This window comes from Apium graveolens, chromosome 9 (genome assembly GCF_009905375.1).
Source record: "Apium graveolens cultivar Ventura chromosome 9, ASM990537v1, whole genome shotgun sequence".
NCBI classification, from domain to species: domain Eukaryota; kingdom Viridiplantae; phylum Streptophyta; class Magnoliopsida; order Apiales; family Apiaceae; genus Apium; species Apium graveolens.
In genome coordinates, this window is record NC_133655.1 from 6,353,374 (window position 1) to 6,373,772 (window position 20,399).

General features: G+C 36.4%; 1 protein-coding gene and 1 long non-coding RNA gene across 2 annotated transcripts; one reads left to right on the top strand and one right to left on the bottom strand.

Annotated features, from left to right (window-relative positions):
• Nucleotides 1-6,162: 6,162 nt before the first annotated feature.
• LOC141686824 (uncharacterized) lies at nt 6,163-14,206 on the top strand. Its single transcript, XR_012560815.1, has 2 exons — nt 6,163-6,868; nt 13,112-14,206. It is a non-coding gene; the product is annotated as an uncharacterized LOC141686824 (long non-coding RNA).
• Nucleotides 14,207-16,834: 2,628 nt separating this feature from the next.
• On the bottom strand, nt 16,835-17,934 carry LOC141687440 (putative carboxylesterase 13). The gene has a single exon (XM_074492714.1). The coding sequence runs from the start codon at nt 17,868-17,870 to the stop codon at nt 16,896-16,898; it is 975 nt and encodes a 324-aa protein (XP_074348815.1). The 5' UTR covers nt 17,871-17,934; the 3' UTR covers nt 16,835-16,895.
• Between the last annotated feature and the right edge of the window lie 2,465 nt (nt 17,935-20,399).

Genomic DNA, 20,399 nt, shown 5'->3' on the forward strand with positions numbered 1-20,399 from the left:
GGAAACCCGAATTATCGGGAACACGAGAATTTTACCGCCGTCGGCGATGAGCCTCGGCGAGTCGACGGTGGACGGTGATAATTTTTATATGACTCCTATATTTATAAATTGAATATATTAGTTTGTGGAGTTAATTTCGAAACGAGAACGAATAATAATAATTAATAATTGAATTCGTATCGGTGATTGGGATTGGTGAATTTAGTTATGAATTGGATTGTGTTGCGGTTGTTGTTGTAATTGACGTCGAATTGTTTCGACGGGTAGGCCGATAAACGAAGGAGATGCTGCCCGATTTTCAGGAAATTAATTTTGAAAATACGGGAACGTAACCCACAATTATCGGAGACGTCGAACGAGAATATATATATAATTATATTATACGAAATCAAATTACGTGTCGTGACAAAATATTTTATAAATACTCGATCACCCTATTTTCCAAAACGACGAGTATACATACTTTCCGAAAATAAATACCGAACCGAGTTTCGAAGATGTGAAATATAATTGTTATGTGTATTTCAATAATATATATATATATATATATATATATATATATGAGTCGGGATATGAAATCGTATGGGTAGAAGTGATAATGATATAATGTTAAGCTTAAGCGATAATCTGAATTATGGTATTTCAACCCTGTAGGTCCTAGTCGGAAGATCCGAGGTTTGACGTCGGCCTAAGAATAGCCTAGTGGTCAATCGCCAGGCTCAACAAGATTCCAATCGAAGGATATAAGGGATAAAATTGTATCCAGAATAGGCTAGTGGTTTGACGATAAGGCGAAACGTTCAGGTAGGACCGAAATCAACCTATAACAGTAGTTAAAGCGTATCAAGGCAAGTATTTCTTACTTTTCTCGTAACATACTGCAAATACTTCATTCCTATTCTAAGTTCGGAATAGTTAACTGTTTTATATTTCGCTGCAATTACTCTTAAGTATGCAAGCTCCTTTCATTATTGTTCTTATATGATCGATTGATCTCTTGAGCAAATACCTATTTTTCCAGGTTATTTGCGGACCCCGAATTGGAATGTTTTGAAATCAAAATAATTTGACATCAAAATACTCTACGGGCTGGATGGTTACTGTGAGAGCCAGTGATAAGCTGGACCCTATGGGCCGGGGATGGACCGGACCCTTGGGGCGATTGTGCCTGGATACCCGACTGGATCTATATATTGAGATATAAATATGCACTGTATCCTGGCTGATCAGCAGGATATAGGTTCGAACTAGTGTTCAGTCTAATTTATTGCTGATCGCCATTAACGGCATTCTCTCTCGAAAAGTTTTATGATTCCAAAACCGGACAAAACCCTGATTCAGGAGATGAATCTGGGAATTGCTCGTCACTTTTGATTTATAATTAAGGGTTGATAACGACCAATGTTTATTCGCTCAACTACCTCAAATAAATGGAATTGTCTAAAAATTATTTAAAGATTTTGTCCGGAAATTTTCCTTTGATATTGATGCTTGGAACTTAATTATATACTTTTTGGGCATTTTTTGCTCACTCTTTCTTTGTAAATTCTTATTTCTTTCGAAACAGATGAGGATAAAAGTGAATAGCTTGAATAGACAACAGGAGTTAGAAAGATCTCCGTTGCGAAAGGATGAAGATGTTAGAAAAGAATTAAACAAGGGAACTAGTACAAAGGCCTTTAAACTTGTATTTTAGTTGTTGTGAATTGTAGAAGGTTAGATTCTTGTTTCGTACCATAACCTGTAAAAGATCCGGAACTAAGGGGTCATTGTATAATATATTATATTATGTAAAGATTTTTTAGTAACACCAAATCTTGACCCCAAATTTGGGTTGTTACAAATTCGACCACTAAGGGAGATACTTGCTTCTTAGTCCAAGTGAGATCAGTGCAACAGTGCAGAGAAAATACCGACATTCCCGGAAAAATTGCTAATGTTATCGAGGAGTATAAAGATGTATTTAAGGAGCCTAAAGGACTACCTCCAAGAAGAACCCATGATCATAGGATTTCTTTAAAGACCAACAGAAGCCTTGTGAATGCAAATCCCTATAAATGCCCATATATACGCAAGTCATAGATTGAGAAAGTAGTTAAAGAAATGCTCACGAGTGGCATTGTAGGCACAACAGTTCCCCGTACGCCTCACCAGTGCTGCTAGTAAAGAAAAAAGATAACACCTGGAGGCTTTGTATTGATTATAGTGCTTTAAACTCTATGACAGTCAAAAATCAGTCTCCAATACCAGCCATAGAGCTCTGCTATCGGAATTAAAGGGAGCTGCATCTATACAAAACTTGATCTCAGAAGCAGATACCATCAAATAAGATGTATAAAGATGACATCCCTAAGACGGCTTTTAGAACTCATCAGGGCCATTACGAATTCTTAGTCATGCCATTTGGCTTGACCAATGCCCCAGCTACGTTTCAAAGTTTGATGAACCAGGTATTTGCTGAACACTTGAGAGACTTTGTGCATGTCTTTTTTGATGACGTTTTAATCTATAGCTCAAACTTGGAAATTCATAAGAGGCACCTGAGCATAGTGCTAGAAATGTTAGGAAAGCATACACTATTTGTTAAATTATCAAAATGTGAGTTTGCAAGGCATAAGATAGAATATTTGGGCCATGTTATTTCTAAATAAAGAGTGGAGGTTGACAAAGAAAAAATCAGGGTAATGGAAAATTGGCCTATCCCAAGGATAATTAAAGAACTCAGGGGATTTCTAGGGCTTACGGGATACTACCGAAGTGTAATATCCCGTAATTTTTTTTTAATTCGATTAATAATAGAATAATAGAAAAAAGTATTAAAATTTGATTAAGATTAGGATTTAAAATTGAATTAGAATAACATGCCTAAAATTTGGATCAGATTCTAATATGGATAACTTGTAGGTTAAGAAATAGGGTTTTGTATCGTTATAAATACACCATATTCGTATTCCTTGTTTTTATCATTAAAATTCGTAGGACTTTCTCAGCAAAAATCAGCTGTTTTGTAAAATTCGTAGAAAATTCATCGTAAGTCAGAATTTAGTGATCCTGGACTTTTCAGAAAGGTATTTTCGTTATCTACAACTTTCGTGCTTTGTGTTTTCCAAGAAAATATCGTTTAGTGGGTCAAAAAGGCTATATTCAGATCTGGTCAGATTTTAAGGTAAGTTTTCGATCGATCTTACTAGTGTTTTCAAAATTGTATGTTATGCGTTTATATTTGATTATCAAAATATGGGCTAAGTGATGATATTTTTGAATGTATTATGTGTTACAAGTATACGTATTATTGTATATATGTGGTGTGTAGACGATAATTTTAGATCTCTGATTTGTGCCATGGTTTGTGAAAATATCGAATAAGAATTTAGGACCGCAGTCACCGGATTGTAGTGACAGTTTTATGAAAATTTAGGACCGTTATCACCGGGTTGTAGTGGTCGTGGCATGGGTTATGGATTTTGAATTATTGTTGTTTATGTGCTATGTGTATCGAATAAGAATAAGAATATGTATCAAAAGTGTTTGTTTCTTATATCGTATCATATTGATTATCGTATTTTTTTAATATGTGTATGTGTTACTTGGCCTACTAGTTGGATCGATTATTTTCTTGCTGGGCTGTATAGCTCATTCTTACAATTTCAGGTTTCGTCCGAGATTCGAGTTGTATAGCATTGGAGTTCGAGGACCTTAGTTTTGGAGTAGATTGACTTTTGGGCTTCCGCTTTTAGCTGCGCTTTTGTAATAGACACCTTTACTGTAATGACGCGCACATCCGGACTATGAAATCTAAATATCAAACTAAAATAAAATACAATTTACTAATACGAAAATCTATTACAAAGGTGTCTATTACAAAAGCGCAGCTAAAAGCGAAAGCCCAAAAGTCAATCTACTCCAAAACTAAGGTCCTCGAACTCCAATGCTATACAACTCGAATCTCGGACGAAACCTGAAATTGTAAGAATGAGCTATACAGCCCAGCAAGAAAATAATCGATCCAACTAGTAGGCCAAGTAACACATACACATATTAAAAAAATACGATAATCAATATGATACGATATAAGAAACAAACACTTTTGATACATATTCTTATTCTTATTCGATACACATAGCACATAAACAACAATAATTCAAAATCCATAACCCATGCCACGACCACTACAACCCGGTGATAACGGTCCTAAATTTTCATAAAACTGTCACTACAATCCGGTGACTGCGGTCCTAAATTCTTATTCGATATTTTCACAAACCATGGCACAAATCAGAGATCTAAAATTATCGTCTACACACCACATATATACAATAATACGTATACTTGTAACACATAATACATTCAAAAATATCATCACTTAGCCCATATTTTGATAATCAAATATAAACGCATAACATACAATTTTGAAAACACTAGTAAGATCGATCGAAAACTTACCTTAAAATCTGACCAGATCTGAATATAGCCTTTTTGACCCACTAAACGATATTTTCTTGGAAAACACAAAGCACGAAAGTTGTAGATAACGAAAATACCTTTCTGAAAAGTCCAGGATCACTAAATTCTGACTTACGATGAATTTTCTACGAATTTTACAAAACAGCTGATTTTTGCTGAGAAAGTCCTACGAATTTTAATGATAAAAACAAGGAATACGAATATGGTGTATTTATAACGATACAAAACCCTATTTCTTAACCTACAAGTTATCCATATTAGAATCTGATCCAAATTTTAGGCATGTTATTCTAATTCAATTTTAAATCCTAATCTTAATCAAATTTTAATACTTTTTTCTATTATTCTATTATTAATCGAATTAAAAAAAAATTACGGGATATTACATACTACCCTCCTTAAAAAGAATTTGGTCCCCAAATTCACAACAATCCTAAAGTTCGAGACACATCTACCCCCTGATCTACCAAAGGTCAAACTATGGTTCACAAGATCGAATCCTAGGGAATGTACTAGTCCCATACCTAATACACTCCGAAAGACAGCCTGCTCTGATACCAACTGTAATGACGCGCACATCCGGACTATGAAATCTAAATATCAAACTAAAATAAAATACAATTTACTAATACGAAAATCTATTACAAAGGTGTCTATTACAAAAGCGCAGCTAAAAGCGGAAGCCCAAAAGTCAATCTACTCCAAAACTAAGGTCCTCGAACTCCAATGCTATACAACTCGAATCTCGGACGAAACCTGAAATTGTAAGAATGAGCTATACAGCCCAGCAAGAAAATAATCGATCCAACTAGTAGGCCAAGTAACACATACACATATTAAAAAAATACGATAATCAATATGATACGATATAAGAAACAAACACTTTTGATACATATTCTTATTCTTATTCGATACACATAGCACATAAACAACAATAATTCAAAATCCATAACCCATGCCACGACCACTACAACCCGGTGATAACGGTCCTAAATTTTCATAAAACTGTCACTACAATCCGGTGACTGCGGTCCTAAATTCTTATTCGATATTTTCACAAACCATGGCACAAATCAGAGATCTAAAATTATCGTCTACACACCACATATATACAATAATACGTATACTTGTAACACATAATACATTCAAAAATATCATCACTTAGCCCATATTTTGATAATCAAATATAAACGCATAACATACAATTTTGAAAACACTAGTAAGATCGATCGAAAACTTACCTTAAAATCTGACCAGATCTGAATATAGCCTTTTTGACCCACTAAACGATATTTTCTTGGAAAACACAAAGCACGAAAGTTGTAGATAACGAAAATACCTTTCTGAAAAGTCCAGGATCACTAAATTCTGACTTACGATGAATTTTCTACGAATTTTACAAAACAGCTGATTTTTGCTGAGAAAGTCCTACGAATTTTAATGATAAAAACAAGGAATACGAATATGGTGTATTTATAACGATACAAAACCCTATTTCTTAACCTACAAGTTATCCATATTAGAATCTGATCCAAATTTTAGGCATGTTATTCTAATTCAATTTTAAATCCTAATCTTAATCAAATTTTAATACTTTTTTCTATTATTCTATTATTAATCGAATTAAAAAAAAATTACGGGATATTACACGAAGATTTGTATCTCGATATGGTTCAATCAGTAAGCCTCTGACACAGCTACTAAAAAGAATTGTTTTGAATGGGGTGAAACAGCTGAATCAGCATTCCAGGAACTGAAATCTGCCAAGACTACAACCCCGGTATTTGCCCTTCCGAATTTCAACAAACCATTCATGCTGGAAACAGACGCATGATATACTGGAATTGGGGTTATTCTTATGCAAGAAGGAAGGCCCTTGGCTTATCTAAGAAAAACTCTGGCAGAAAGGCACTTGAGACTCTCCACCTATGAGAAAAAGCTTATGGCCGGTATTATGGTTGTGCAAAAATGGAGGTATTATTTATTGGGGAACAGATTTATTATTAAGACTGATCATGATGTTCTTAAGCACCTGATGGAACATAAACTAACAACAATGTTACAACACAAGTGGTTGTCAAAACGTTTAGGCTATGACTATGTTATAATATATAAGAAAGGGATAGACAACTTGGTAGCCGATGCCCTTTCCAGATGCAATGTAGCAGAGTTCAGTGCAATGCATTGCACACTTGTCAACCACTCTGGAAGAATGAAGTATATCGGAGTTGGGAAGATGATGAATTTTCTAAGGAATTGAAGGCAGCTCTTGCAATCGATGGGAGAAATGATTAAGGATATCAACTGGTGGACGGTGAAATAAGAAAAGATGGCAAATTATACATTGGCTGTGATATTGAATTAAGAAGAAAAATCATTGACAACATGCATGGAAGTAGTGAATGTGAAAACAATCTACGATTAATACAAATAATCAAACAAGTGTGTGCGTGAGTAAACGAAATCAAACGGAGGAAGAAAAGATATAAACAAAAAGAGATCCTCGAGTCCAGTTGAAACTGTCTCCTTAAAGCTATTTCGCCTCTCACCGTATGTGCGAGTCGATAGCCTCCCAGGATAAAACGAGGTAGCGGCGGCGTTACGGATAACGAGCACCTTCAGCGAGCTTGAACGGGCACGAAACTATCACCGAGAGAGAGATTTGTGTTTAGAGGCGAATATGTTTTTGGTGTGTCTAACCCTAACGCCTTAGAGGTGTTTATATAGGTGTAGATAGACTTGTGCGCTACTCTTTTCCATAATTAAATATCATTAATTATGGAATCGGTGTAATACTTGCAAGCTACTCTATTCCATAAATAATCTGAAACAGAATCAGATTATATATATCAAGACATACACCATATCAATTAATCTGAAACAAAATCAAATTAATTTATGCCATAATATTTGAGCCAAATTCTAATGGAAAATAATAATTTCCATTATTAAGAGAATATCATCATATCTCACACATCTTTTAGTCATAATGCTCAAAAATATGACTTACCAATATGGGACTTATACCCATATTTTCCAACAATCCCCCACATGGGTGAGATTGGTGATCTTAGTAGCACACACCAGACAGACAGACAGACAGACACGGAGTTTGACTTGGTGATAGTTTCTTCGATCAGATATAGCATACGATAGGTAGAGAATGCTCCTTGAACCTTCGCTCGAGTAAGCATACCGACTTTACTGGTAGACAGTAGACGTGCTTGTCCTTGAACTGTTCGACCGTTTATGTAAACGATGATATACTTATCACTATATCGTTTCTGACTCGTTCAGCTCTCATGAGTATGTCCATTTTGGCCATGGAACATCGTCCTGGTTCTGCAGAAGTTTCTAAAGAATTGTGCCTCGCAATTCTCCTTTGAAGCGGCCCCACTTCTCTCCCACATAGGTGATCTTTATCTTATAGAGTAACCCGCGTTTACTCAACTGAATTCCATGCGTTCACTCCTGAGCTCCATGTATTCATCAAAGATCATTAAAGGCTCAAAGCTTAACCTCGTACCTTACGGGTCTCACTGTTTCCTCATCATAGGAACAGGCCAGGGGTTACCCCCACAGTGATTTGGTCATCATGATTTAGTTGTCCCATTGAACCAAGTTCTTGGGATCTCCAGTCAGCAATGGTTGGGTGTCCACCATGATGCCGTTAAGCAATAGGCTTAAGGCCCATCCCTCTCGATGATTTCTCAACCACTTCTCTTGATAACCCTTTGGTTAGTGGATCCGCGATATTATCCTTTGACGGTATATAGTCAATAGTGATAATTCCGGTTGAGATCAATTGTCTAATGGAACTGTGTCGTCGTCGTATATGACGAGACTTTCCATTATACATCGTGCTCTGTGCTCTGCCAATAGCGGATTGACTATCGCAGTGAATCCCTATTGCAGTTACAGGCTTTGGCCATCTTGGAATATCCTCCAAAAATTGACGTAGATATTCAGCCTCTTCAGCGCATTTATCTAGTGCCACAAACTCAGCTTCCATCGTGGAATGAGTTATCACCGTTTGTTTTGAGGATTTCCATGATATTGCCGCTCCAGCTAATGTAAACACATAGCCACTCGTAGACTTAAGTGCTTTCTTGCTAGATATCCAATTTGCGTCAGTATATCCTTCTAATACTGCTGGGTATCTACCATAGTGCAGTCCATAGTCTCGAGTTCCCCTCAAGTACCTTAGTACCCTTATAATCGCTTTCCAGTGATCAGCTCCCGGATTACTCGTAAACCTACTCAACTTGCTAATTGAGTATGCAATGTCTGGTCTTGTACAACTCATGAGGTACATCAGACTACCAATTATCCTCGAGTATTCCAATTGGGAAACAGCTACACCTTTGTTCTTGGATAGGTGCAAAGTCATATCCACAGGTGTCCTAGCTTTCTCAAAGTCATCCTTAAGAAACTTCTCAAGGATCTTGTCAACATAATGTGGTTGACTTAATGCGAGACCCTCTGATGTTCTAGAAATTTGAATTCCCAGAATTACATTTGCTAGTCCCATATCTTTCATGTCGAACCTTGATTTCAACATGTCCTTTGTAGATTTGATAACTTTATCATTGCTTCCAGCAATAAGTAGATCATCTACATATAGTGTTATCATGACATAGCCATTGTCATTCTCCTTGACATAGCTGTTCTCGTTATCCTTGTAATAGGCACAGCTATCACATTCATTGATTTTGAAACCATTGGCCAGCACGACCTCATCAAATTTTTCATGCCATTTCATAGGCGCTTGTTTCAAACCATACAATGATTTCACCAATCTACACACTTTCCTTTCTTGTCCTGGGACAACAAACCCTTCAGGTTGTTCCATATAGATTTCTTCATCTATGTCTCCATTTAGGAAAGCTGTTTTCACATCCATTTGATGTACAGTTAGATCACGCATTGCAGCAATAGCAAACATCATCCTTATGGACGTTATTCTCGTTACAGGAGAATATGTATCAAAGTAATCAAGGCCTTTTTGTTGCTTGTATCCTTTAATTACAAGTCTGGCCTTATACTTATCAATAGTGCCATCAGTTTTCAACTTCTTCTTGAAAACCCACTTGCTACCTAATGGTTTGCAACCAGTTGGCAAGTCCACTAATTCCCAAGTATGATTTTGCATAATTGAATCAACTTCATTCTTGATGGCCTCTTTCCACATAGGCCCATCAGGTGAGGTAACCGCCTCCTTATAAGTTTTTGGGTCACCTTCTTCGAGCAAATAGGTCATAAAATCAGACCCATAGGATTTCTCCGTTCGTTGTCTTTTGCTCCTTCTCACTACCCCCACATTTTCGTCTTCACTTTCGTCACTCTCATTATCGTCATCTACAGACTCATGAGATCGTTTAGACGTCGTAGGTTGTTGGTTTCCTGGATTACAGGGAAACATCGTCTCAAAAAATGAGGCATTCCTTGATTCCATAATGGTATTCTTTTGAATATCAGGAATCTTGGATTCATGAACAAGAAACCGATATGCAGTGCTGTGTGGAGGATATCCGATGAAGACACAATCCACAGTCTTAGGACCTATCTTCACCTTCTTCGGTGTAGGGATCAGTACCTTTGCAAGGCACCCCCACACTTTCAGGTGTTGGTAACTTGGTTTCTTTTTCTTCCACATTTCATAAGGACTTACATCCTTATTCTTGCGCATCGTAATATTTAAAATATTATTTGCGCTTAAGATGGCTTCTCCCCACATCGATTGTGGGAGCCCAGAGCTTAACAACATCGCATTCATCATCTCTTTCAGAGTGCGATTCTTCCTTTCAGCCACACCATTTGACTGAGGGGAGTATGGTGCAGTGACCTCATGGATTATACCATGTTGTGAACAGAATTCCCCAAACGGTTCAACATATTCACCTCCACGATCACTTCGTATCGTTTTGATTTTCTCAGTTTGTTGTGTCTCAACTTCTTCCTTATAGATTTTAAATTTATCTATAGCTTCGTCTTTGCTTTTCAACAAATATACATAGCAGTATTTTGTACAATCATCAATGAATGTAATAAAATACTTGTTTCCTCCTCTTGTTGGAGCGAATTTTAAATCACATATGTCGCTATGTATTAGGTCTAGCACTTTGGTGTTCCTTTCCACACGTTTAAATGATGATCTCGTTAATTTTGCCTCAACACAAGTCTCACACTTATGTTTTGGATCGATAGTAAGTTTAGGTATGTATTCTTTTGCACTTAAACGTCGTAAAGTGTCATAATTTACATGTCCTAATCTAGCATGCCATAAATTAGGAGACTCAAGCAAGTAAGCAGAAGAATTCTTCATTTCATTATCGTCCTTAACGGACATTACATTGAGCTTAAAAAGCCCATCAGTTAAATAACCCTTGCCTACAAACATACCACTCTTAGACAAAATAACTTTATCTGACTCTATTACAATGCGAAAGCCATGCTTATTCAACAGAGAACCAGACACAAGGTTCTTGCGAATATCAGGCACATAAAGTACATTCTTCAAAGTCAGATTCTTCCCAGAGGTCATCTTCAGGATCACCGTGCCTTCACCCTCAATGGTAGAAGTTGCTGAATTCCCCATGTAGAGCTTCTCACCAGCATCGGAAGCTTTGAGGCTAGAGAAAACCGCCTTGTCTGAGCAAACATGCCTAGTAGCACCAGTATCAATCCACCATTCACGTGGATTAGAACCGACCAGGTTCACTTCAGAGACCGTAGCACATAGGTCTATGTCACCCATCTCCTTGGAGATATTCTCTACCATGTTTGCTTCTTTCTTCTTGTTGGGCTTCTTGGGCTTCTTGCAGTCAGAAGACCTATGACCAACTTTATCACAGTTGTAGCACTTCCCTTGAAATTTCGACTTCGAAATCCCTCCCTTGGGTGCCAGCTTTGCCCCTTTACCAGAATTAGCCTTCTTGGGCTTGGAGCTTTGAGCATGCTCCACCATGTTTGCCTTCTCAGTGGCAGCGTTAACTTTCTTCTCGGACCCTCTGTTGTCTTCTTCAATACGAAGTCTAACAATAAGATCCTCCATAGACATCTCCTTTCGCTTGTGCTTAAGGTAGTTCTTGAAATCTTTCCATCCAGGTGGAAGCTTTTCAATAACAGCAGCAACTTGGAAAGACTCACTTATGACCATTCCCTCAGCATGAATGTCATGAATGATCACCTGCAGTTCCTGCACCTGACTGACCACAGTCTTAGAGTCTGCCATCTTATAATCAAGAAAGCGGCCAACAATCCACTTCTTTGCCCCAGCGTCCTCGGTTTTATACTTATGGTCAAGTGACTCCCATAAGACCTTAGCTGTTGGCTTCGCGCTATATACGTTATACAACGAGTCAGACAAACAATTTAACACATAGTTCCGACAGATGTAGTCGGAGTGCTTCCAAGCATCAGCAGCATACACAGTCTGCATGTTACTCTCAGCAGTGAGCAACGGTGGTTCTTCCTTAAGGAAGCGATCCATATGCAACGTGGTCAGATAAAAGTGCATCTTTTGTTGCCAACGTTTGAAGTTCGTTCCGTTGAACTTCTCAGGTTTTTCAGCATGTGCAGCAGGCACAGTTGGCATAACAGGTGCAGCAGGCACCACGGGTGGAACAGATGGTACGTGCGTCTGTACTACAGGTGTATGCACACCAGTAGGCACCGCAGGTATGATCGGAGGAGTGAATCCTGCCGATATCTGTCCAAGAGGAACACTAAACTGTCCAATGACAGTGTGTTCCACAGGCACATGTCCCGAAGGCACATGTCCAACAGGCGTTTGACCCCCATCAGATCGTACGATCCGTGCGTTAGGGTTAATCGGCTGCTGGTGAACCCCATCAGATCCAGTGATCTGTGCGTTGGGATCAGCCGTCATGTTCATCGAATCGTTCATAGTTTGGTTCTCCATCGATCTGTTACTCAACAAAACAAGCAGATACAGATGTATCAGTCACAGATGTATATAAAAAAAATAGCTTTAAGATTGTGAAAACAATCTACGATTAATACAAATAATCAAACAAGTGTGTGCGTGAGTAAACGAAATCAAACGGAGGAAGAAAAGATATAAACAAAAAGAGATCCTCGAGTCCAGTTGAAACTGTCTCCTTAAAGCTATTTCGCCTCTCACCGTATGTGCGAGTCGATAGCCTCCCAGGATAAAACGAGGTAGCGGCGGCGTTACGGATAACGAGCACCTTCAGCGAGCTTGAACGGGCACGAAACTATCACCGAGAGAGAGAGATTTGTGTTTAGAGGCGAATATGTTTTTGGTGTGTCTAACCCTAACGCCTTAGAGGTGTTTATATAGGTGTAGATAGACTTGTGCGCTACTCTTTTCCATAATTAAATATCATTAATTATGGAATCGATGTAATACTTGCAAGCTACTCTATTCCATAAATAATCTGAAACAGAATCAGATTATATATATCAAGACATACACCATATCAATTAATCTGAAACAAAATCAAATTAATTTATGCCATAATATTTGAGCCAAATTCTAATGGAAAATAATAATTTCCATTATTAAGAGAATATCATCATATCTCACACATCTTTTAGTCATAATGCTCAAAAATATGACTTACCAATATGGGACTTATACCCATATTTTCCAACAGTGAAGGTGGTCACTCAGGGACAACCACTACCACTAAGAAAATTGAAGACAACTTTTTCTGGCCAACCTTGAGAGGGGAAGTCATAGACTATGTAAAGTCTTGTGACACCTACCAGAAGTGTAAACCTGAACACGTTTTGAATCCCGGATTTCTACAGCCAATCCCTATTCCATAAAAAGAATGGGTGACTATACATCTCAATGGACTTAATTGAGGGCCTCCCAAGATCTAGTGGAAAAGAGGCAATTCCGGTGGTCGTAGATAAGCTAACCAAATATAGCCATTTTATCGCATTGAGCCATCCCTATGCAGCAGAGATAGTAGCTCAAAAAGTATTAGACAATGTGATAAAATTGCATGGGCCTCCATCAACAATAATATCTGACAGAGATGCTGTTTTTGTGAGCAATTTTTGGAAGGAACTTCTCAAGATAATGGGAGTACAATCGAAACTCAGTTCCACCTATCATCCACAAACGGATGGGGGCAAAAAAGTGAATCAATGCCTAGAAATGTTGCCTCGCTGGTCATAAGCCAAATATGTTGAGTCAATGATTACCCTTATGTGAGTTATGGTATAACACTTGTTGTCACTCGTCCATGGGGATGTCACCTTTTACGGCACTATATAATCTGAACCCACCCTCATTGCACTATCAACGAGCCAGGTCCTCGAACCCAGCAGTCAAACAATTTGTTCAAAACAGTACCCAGGTTCAGAGTTTCTTGAAGGAGAACCTACTCAAGTCGCAAGAAAGGATGGTTTGGTATGAAAATAAAAATTGATCTGAAAGGCATTTTAAGGTAGGTAATGAAATGTTCTCGAAGTTGTAGCCATACAGGCAAGGGTTAGTGGTGATGAGAAGAAACCAAAAGTTATCAGCAAAATACTACGGGCCTTACACGGTGGCAAGTAAGATTGGTAATGTGGCTTGTCAGATAGATTTACCAGCAGGATGAAGATACATAACATGTTTCATGTTTCATGTTTCATGTTTCATGTTTCATAGTTGGATTTGCCATTAGTATGTTGGGTGAGAATTTATGAATAAATACACCAACAACTTTATTTATCTTATTTACATGACTGATTTTTTTTCTTTTTTGTTGTCTTATCTAATTTGTACCATAATTAGTTAGTAGAGGTGGCATACCACTACCTTATATATCAAGAATTTTAATGGAGTTTTTGAATTTTCAAATTTTTAACGAATTTTTGAGCTATAGATCTTAACGAATTCTCAATATATCGATTTATTAACAAGTTTTTGAATTAATCAAATTCTTATAAAATTTTCGAGTTTATCATATTCTTATCTAGTCATAATAGTTTTATAAACTGTATTTTTGATTAATTCCAAACCGCTACTATAATATTTTAATCTTATTATTATTTTTTAATTATACAAAATATATGGATATAAAAGTTATAAATCTACCGATTTGATGGATTGATGCGAGACCGGTTAGAAGATAAATCAAATTAGTAATTGAGATATTGAATATATTTTGACATTATAACAATGTAATATTTTATTTTTCCAGACTTCTTATTTTCTTGTCATTTTTGATAACTAAATTTCATAAAGAAATATGAAATATGTAAGTTTTGTACTTTTAGGTTTTGTAAAAAAAATATCTAAAAATTAAAACGCAGTTATGAATTTAAATTTTATTCTGAAATTATTTTTATAAACTAATCATTAGAAAATATAATTAAATATATAATCTCATATTAGAATTAATTCAGTTTATAAATTTTATCAAATAAAATAACAACAAAATAATGCACAAAATACAAGAAAATGATAAGTTAATTTACAAAAATAACTTACCTGGTCGGAATCATGACACACAAGCTAACAAACACCTGAATATTGTTCAAAATAAATTACAAAAAAAGGTAATTCAGTTTGAGTTGAAGTTGAATCAGTTCGAGCTAAAACACATTCGACTCGGTTTGGGTTTTCTACTCCACTCGGTTCGTGTGGTGTGTCCAAATGTGATTTAGGCGAATGTTTTGACATTTTGCAAATGTGAAGTGATCCGGGCTTGATAAAATGGATCTAAATCCGAAAATCGAACCGAAATTTATGAAACCAAGATTCAATGCAAGATCCGAATTTTGTAATTTGAAAATTATCTAAAAATCAAACTAAGCCGATCCGAAAATTATCCGAAACACAAGATCCGATTATAATTTTGGACCGATCAAAATTGAATAATGTATTACATGAACCGAATATGAACCGAAGCAAGTATAATTCATAATTCAAATAATTTTATGATTATGGTAATTACATAATTATTTAATCATATTTGTTTTGTAAAATTACGTTATATTTTTTTAAAAATACTACATTTAACAAAAAGAAAGTCTCCCAAATTGAAAAAATGATTAAGTTATGATCGTATAAAATCCGACCGATTTTTATCCGAAACAAATTTTGTCGGAGGTTAATTCAAATTTTATTCAATTTTAATATGTATTAGATCATAACCGAATCACACGATTTTAATTTATACTAGACCATAACCGAATCACACCCAAAAAAACCTAAATGATTACCAAATATATCATAATCCGAAAATAAGTCCGATCCGAAATTACTCCGATTCGGAACCGATCCGATTGTTCAAATTGGCAGTTCTAAATAACAATACCTTCTGGTAATCAAAAATGGCATGTAAAAATTTGCACATGTATCTAGGAAGAATAGAAAGTAATATTGTTTGTCGCAAACAGAAAAGTAAAATATTTGGAAGTTTTGTTGAACCTAAAACCTCACTTTCTTCACCCACCTCATGGACAGATATCCTCGTACTTTGTATATATAGGGTATTCTAAAACGACTTTTTCAAAGTTGAAAAATATCAAGTGCAACATCAAAAAATCAAAGCAGGTATTTGTTTTACCCAATACTTAAGGCACCTTCATGGTTGGATGGCAAATTACAAAGGTAGAAATGGGTGGTTATTTTGGTTTAGACAAAAGAAATAGTCAAAAAAATTTCAATCTCTAATATTGGAGGATAGGTTTAACAGAAGTTGAAATGAATGCATGGCCGCAACACTCTGTTTATACTTAAAGATTGTAATACGAATTTTGTTAAAGACAAAATATGTACATGAATGTGTTTGATTATTGAAAAGAAAAACTAGGAAGATTAAAAATTAATCACTAATCATAATCGGATCATAAGATAGATATCTATATATCAGAAGAAAATATTAGGGGTATTAAATTGATTTCCAAAAAAAGTTATAAAATGTGATTTGACAAATTTTTATTGGCTAAATAAAAATAGACCCCGTATTTACATCAAAAGTACCAATTAAATCATTCCAAACTGCTATATCTGCCATGTCACATCATTTTGAAACACCTTTTTGTGCTTATAACATTACTCATATCATAAATTTGCCGGTCATGCAAGTTATTTACATCTTGTTGAGTAACCGGCTCATTTAAAAGGTGTTAGAGGAAGGACCCAATAGGATCATATATTTAACACTCCTCTCATTCGAAACCCATTTATAGATCGAAGAGTGGAACACCGACATCCATCTTTGGGGCATTAATTATCTTTAGTGTCGCGAGAATGATTAATTGTCTTTATTGTCTACAATAAATTGTGAGAATGTCGGGGATGGCTGGGAATCGAACCTTACTCCTCCCATCAGCCTAAACTCTAATACCATGTTGATTATATTTAACACATCTCCTCGACATCAACAATATATTAGCAACATGATTACATGAGCTTGATTATTCAATCTCTATTAAATCTATAACAAAGATAGAACCTTGTCATCATTGATGAAAGTTGCTATCAATTTCATTAGTGATCCGGCCTTTTCACAATTCGGGTCGAACAAATGAAACACATGATCCTTCCCTTTAGTCTCCACAATCTCAACCTCTCCTTTCCACCCACTCTTTTTCAAAGCCTCATAGTAACTCCAACCTCTTGGACTCAAAAAATCATTCTCAGCCGTAGCAATCAACACTTTCTTGCACCCAAGCTTTGCCAACAAACCCGGATTCGCAGCCGGGTTTAATCTCGGGTCGTCAAGACCCGTTTCAGCCGAGCAACAATAATTCCATAACTTATCGGGTTTGTCATTCCCGAAAAACGGATGGACCAAAATTAAACCCGAGATTTTAACACCCGACTCGAGTCCTTTTACACCCGCCCAAGTAGCCATTGTATGTGCAATATTCGCTCCCGCACTATCACCCGCCAAAAATACCCGCCCGAAATCCGCATGCTCGTTTACCCACGGGTCAGGCCCCGACCCGGATGCATGAGAAACAACCCATTTCAGGGCTTCCCATGAATCATCATAACATGACGGGATTGGATGTTCGGGTGCAAGCCGGTAATCAACCGAAATAACCATCACATTGCACTGCGACGCAATGGACGAAGTATAAGGAGAGTAAAAAGTCGATAAGGCGGATTCAACTGAGAATCCGCCTCCGTGAATGTACATTAACAGGGGGAGTTTCTCTCCCCGTGTCAAATACTCGGGCAAGAAAATGCGAGCAGTAACTTGAGGATCAGTTGAAACCACAACATCTTTTGATTTAACACCGTTTAGATTTTCTGGTGCGGGCATAAATGGTCGGCCAAAATGTCTGTGAATTGTGCCATCTTTGTACACTGTGAAAAATGGAGTCAGGTCATGAGCAATGTCGGCGGTGGTTTTGTTTGAGTTTGTTTCCAAACGAGATTTCGCCAATTGTACTAGAAAACTCATGGTAAGATATGGAAGATGACTGAGATTTCTATGTGTTTTGCAGCGGGACAGAGAGAATAGAATGCAAATATTACGTAGCTGTATGGTTAATTTATATAGAGGCATATTCTATAATTTGTACATAAGTTTATATACTTATTAATTACTCCCTCCGTCCCAGTGAAATGTTTACGTTACTATTTGACACATATTTTGAGATTTCAATAAAATATAGTTTCATAATGTTTTTTCAAATATTTAAAAAATATTATAAAACTACACTTTAAACAAGCATTGAAAAGCGTGTTAAAAATAACGTAAACAATCCTATGAAACGGAGAGATTACCAGATTGAAGCGAGTATTGACAAAGCTACCAGCATGGCGGCTAAATTTTGTCATAGCTTAGTTTACACACAAAATTACTAAACGGAAATATCCAAGCGCAGAGGGGAAAATGAGGAAAAGTTTAACATTACAAACTTTGGAAAAATGTACAGTAACAAGAAATAATCATCATCTTATATATGTGATATATGAATGAACGATTTCGTCAGGACTCGTTGCTTTGTCTACTTGGAGGGGCGTACATAAAAAAGACATTCTATTTTGTCTTGTCTAAATGTATTTATATAAAAATCACCAATTAAAATAACTAGCTTACGGCCCGTGCGATGTACGAGTCTTGGTTAATATTTATATATTTTTAATTTTATTTCATATAATTTTATTAAAATTCTATATAAATAATTAAATACTAAAGAATGATTATATAATTATAATTTCAAGTTAGGTTCAAATAGTATAAATAGTATATGATTAATGAGATTTTATTCATAAATAATAATGTAAATTTTGTTGTTGGTGAGTGGGATTCGAATCCGAAAACTTATATGTATTTTTATAAATAATAATATAAATATTTGTTGTTGACGGGATTCGAACCTGAGAACTTGTGGAGTGTATTTTTTAGTATGTGGATCTAACGGCTCTGATTATTTGATGAAGAAGATCCGACGGTCGTGATGTAAAGGGATAACCAAAATGAGGGGTCAACCAAATTACAAATTATCCCCCATTCCGGTTGTTATGGATTAAAAACTAAGGTATATAATTGCTGTATTTATTACGAAGGAATGTGAGTTTCGAGGCTCGATTTGACTGCTCTTGTGTTTCGTGACTCAATATGCCTTAACAAGATGCCTACGTACCTTGCTGATTGCCAATGATCAAGTAAAAAAACGTAGTTCTGATTTGTGGGGTGAGGCCCCTTATATAGATGTTGGGAGTCCTTGAATTGTACTTGGGTTAGGAGACTTGGTGGGCAAGTCTCAGAATTGGAATGGACTTTGGAGTCCTAGGAAGTAGGAAACTAATTCCTTATCCTATCAGGTCCCTTGGGGGCTAATCTTCAAGGATTTATATCCTCATTGGGACTCATCTTGACAGCTGATTTATCCCTTATTAATTAATTACGAAATTAAATAATATTCAGGGTTTTGGGCCCTTTCTAATTGGTCTTCGTTATTGGACCGTATCTGGTCTAATTAATTTTAACACTAATTATATTCCTAGGCTATTTTTGGCCCCTATCAAGGGTCTTAGGCCTCTTCTAATGGGCATAACTGTCAGCCCAATGTTAATACAATTAATGCAATATTAATTACGCAATCAGGGTTTATTTTATTCCCTATCATTTACCCCCCAACTTCTGGGAAACAGTAAAAGATTTCGCAGAAGTTAAGTTCATTTGTTCCCTTACAGGGTATCATTTTGGCGTAAAGTGTGGAGCAACCTACACATTTACAACGATTTGCCTTGTACACGGCTTCAGGGTTGTTTTTAGAACTTCCCTATTATTTTCTTACCTTTTTCTCTTTCTTTAGGAATTTTCTGGTATTTTACAGGAATTTTCCCTTAATTTCTAGGATTTTTTCCTAATTTTCAAGAATATTCTGATACTCACAGATATTACTTCTTTAATATTTCAAGAATATCTTATCAAAAATAATTTTTGAAATTATTTTAAAATTTTCCCTAATTTTTCTGGGATTTTTCTGAAATTTTCAACCCTTTTTCGACCAGGATCCTAGTCGAAATTTCGACATGTATCCTAGTCGAATTTCGGGCCAGCCTTTTAATCCTGGTCGAAGGATTTCGACTAGGTTCCACGACCTGGATTTCGACCAGGTTCCTAGTCGAACATTCGACCTGGATTTTGGTCGAAATTTCTATCCTTGTTTGATTCCTGATCGAAGGATTTCGACTAGGTTTCACGACCTAGATTTCGACCAAAATCTTAGTCGAACCTTCGACCTGGATTTTGGTCGAGATTTTCAGCCTTATTTGATTTCTGTTCGCAGGGTTTCGACTAGGAATTACGACCAGGGATTCGACCTGGATCCTAGTCGAACCTACGACCTGGATCTTGGTGCTCCTTAAAAGTTTCGTGCTTGATTTACGACCAGAATTTTGACCTCAATTCTGGTCTTATTGATAAGTGCTTTTCTGGCTTCTGTTCGAAAAAATTCGAACTGGATCCATGACTTCA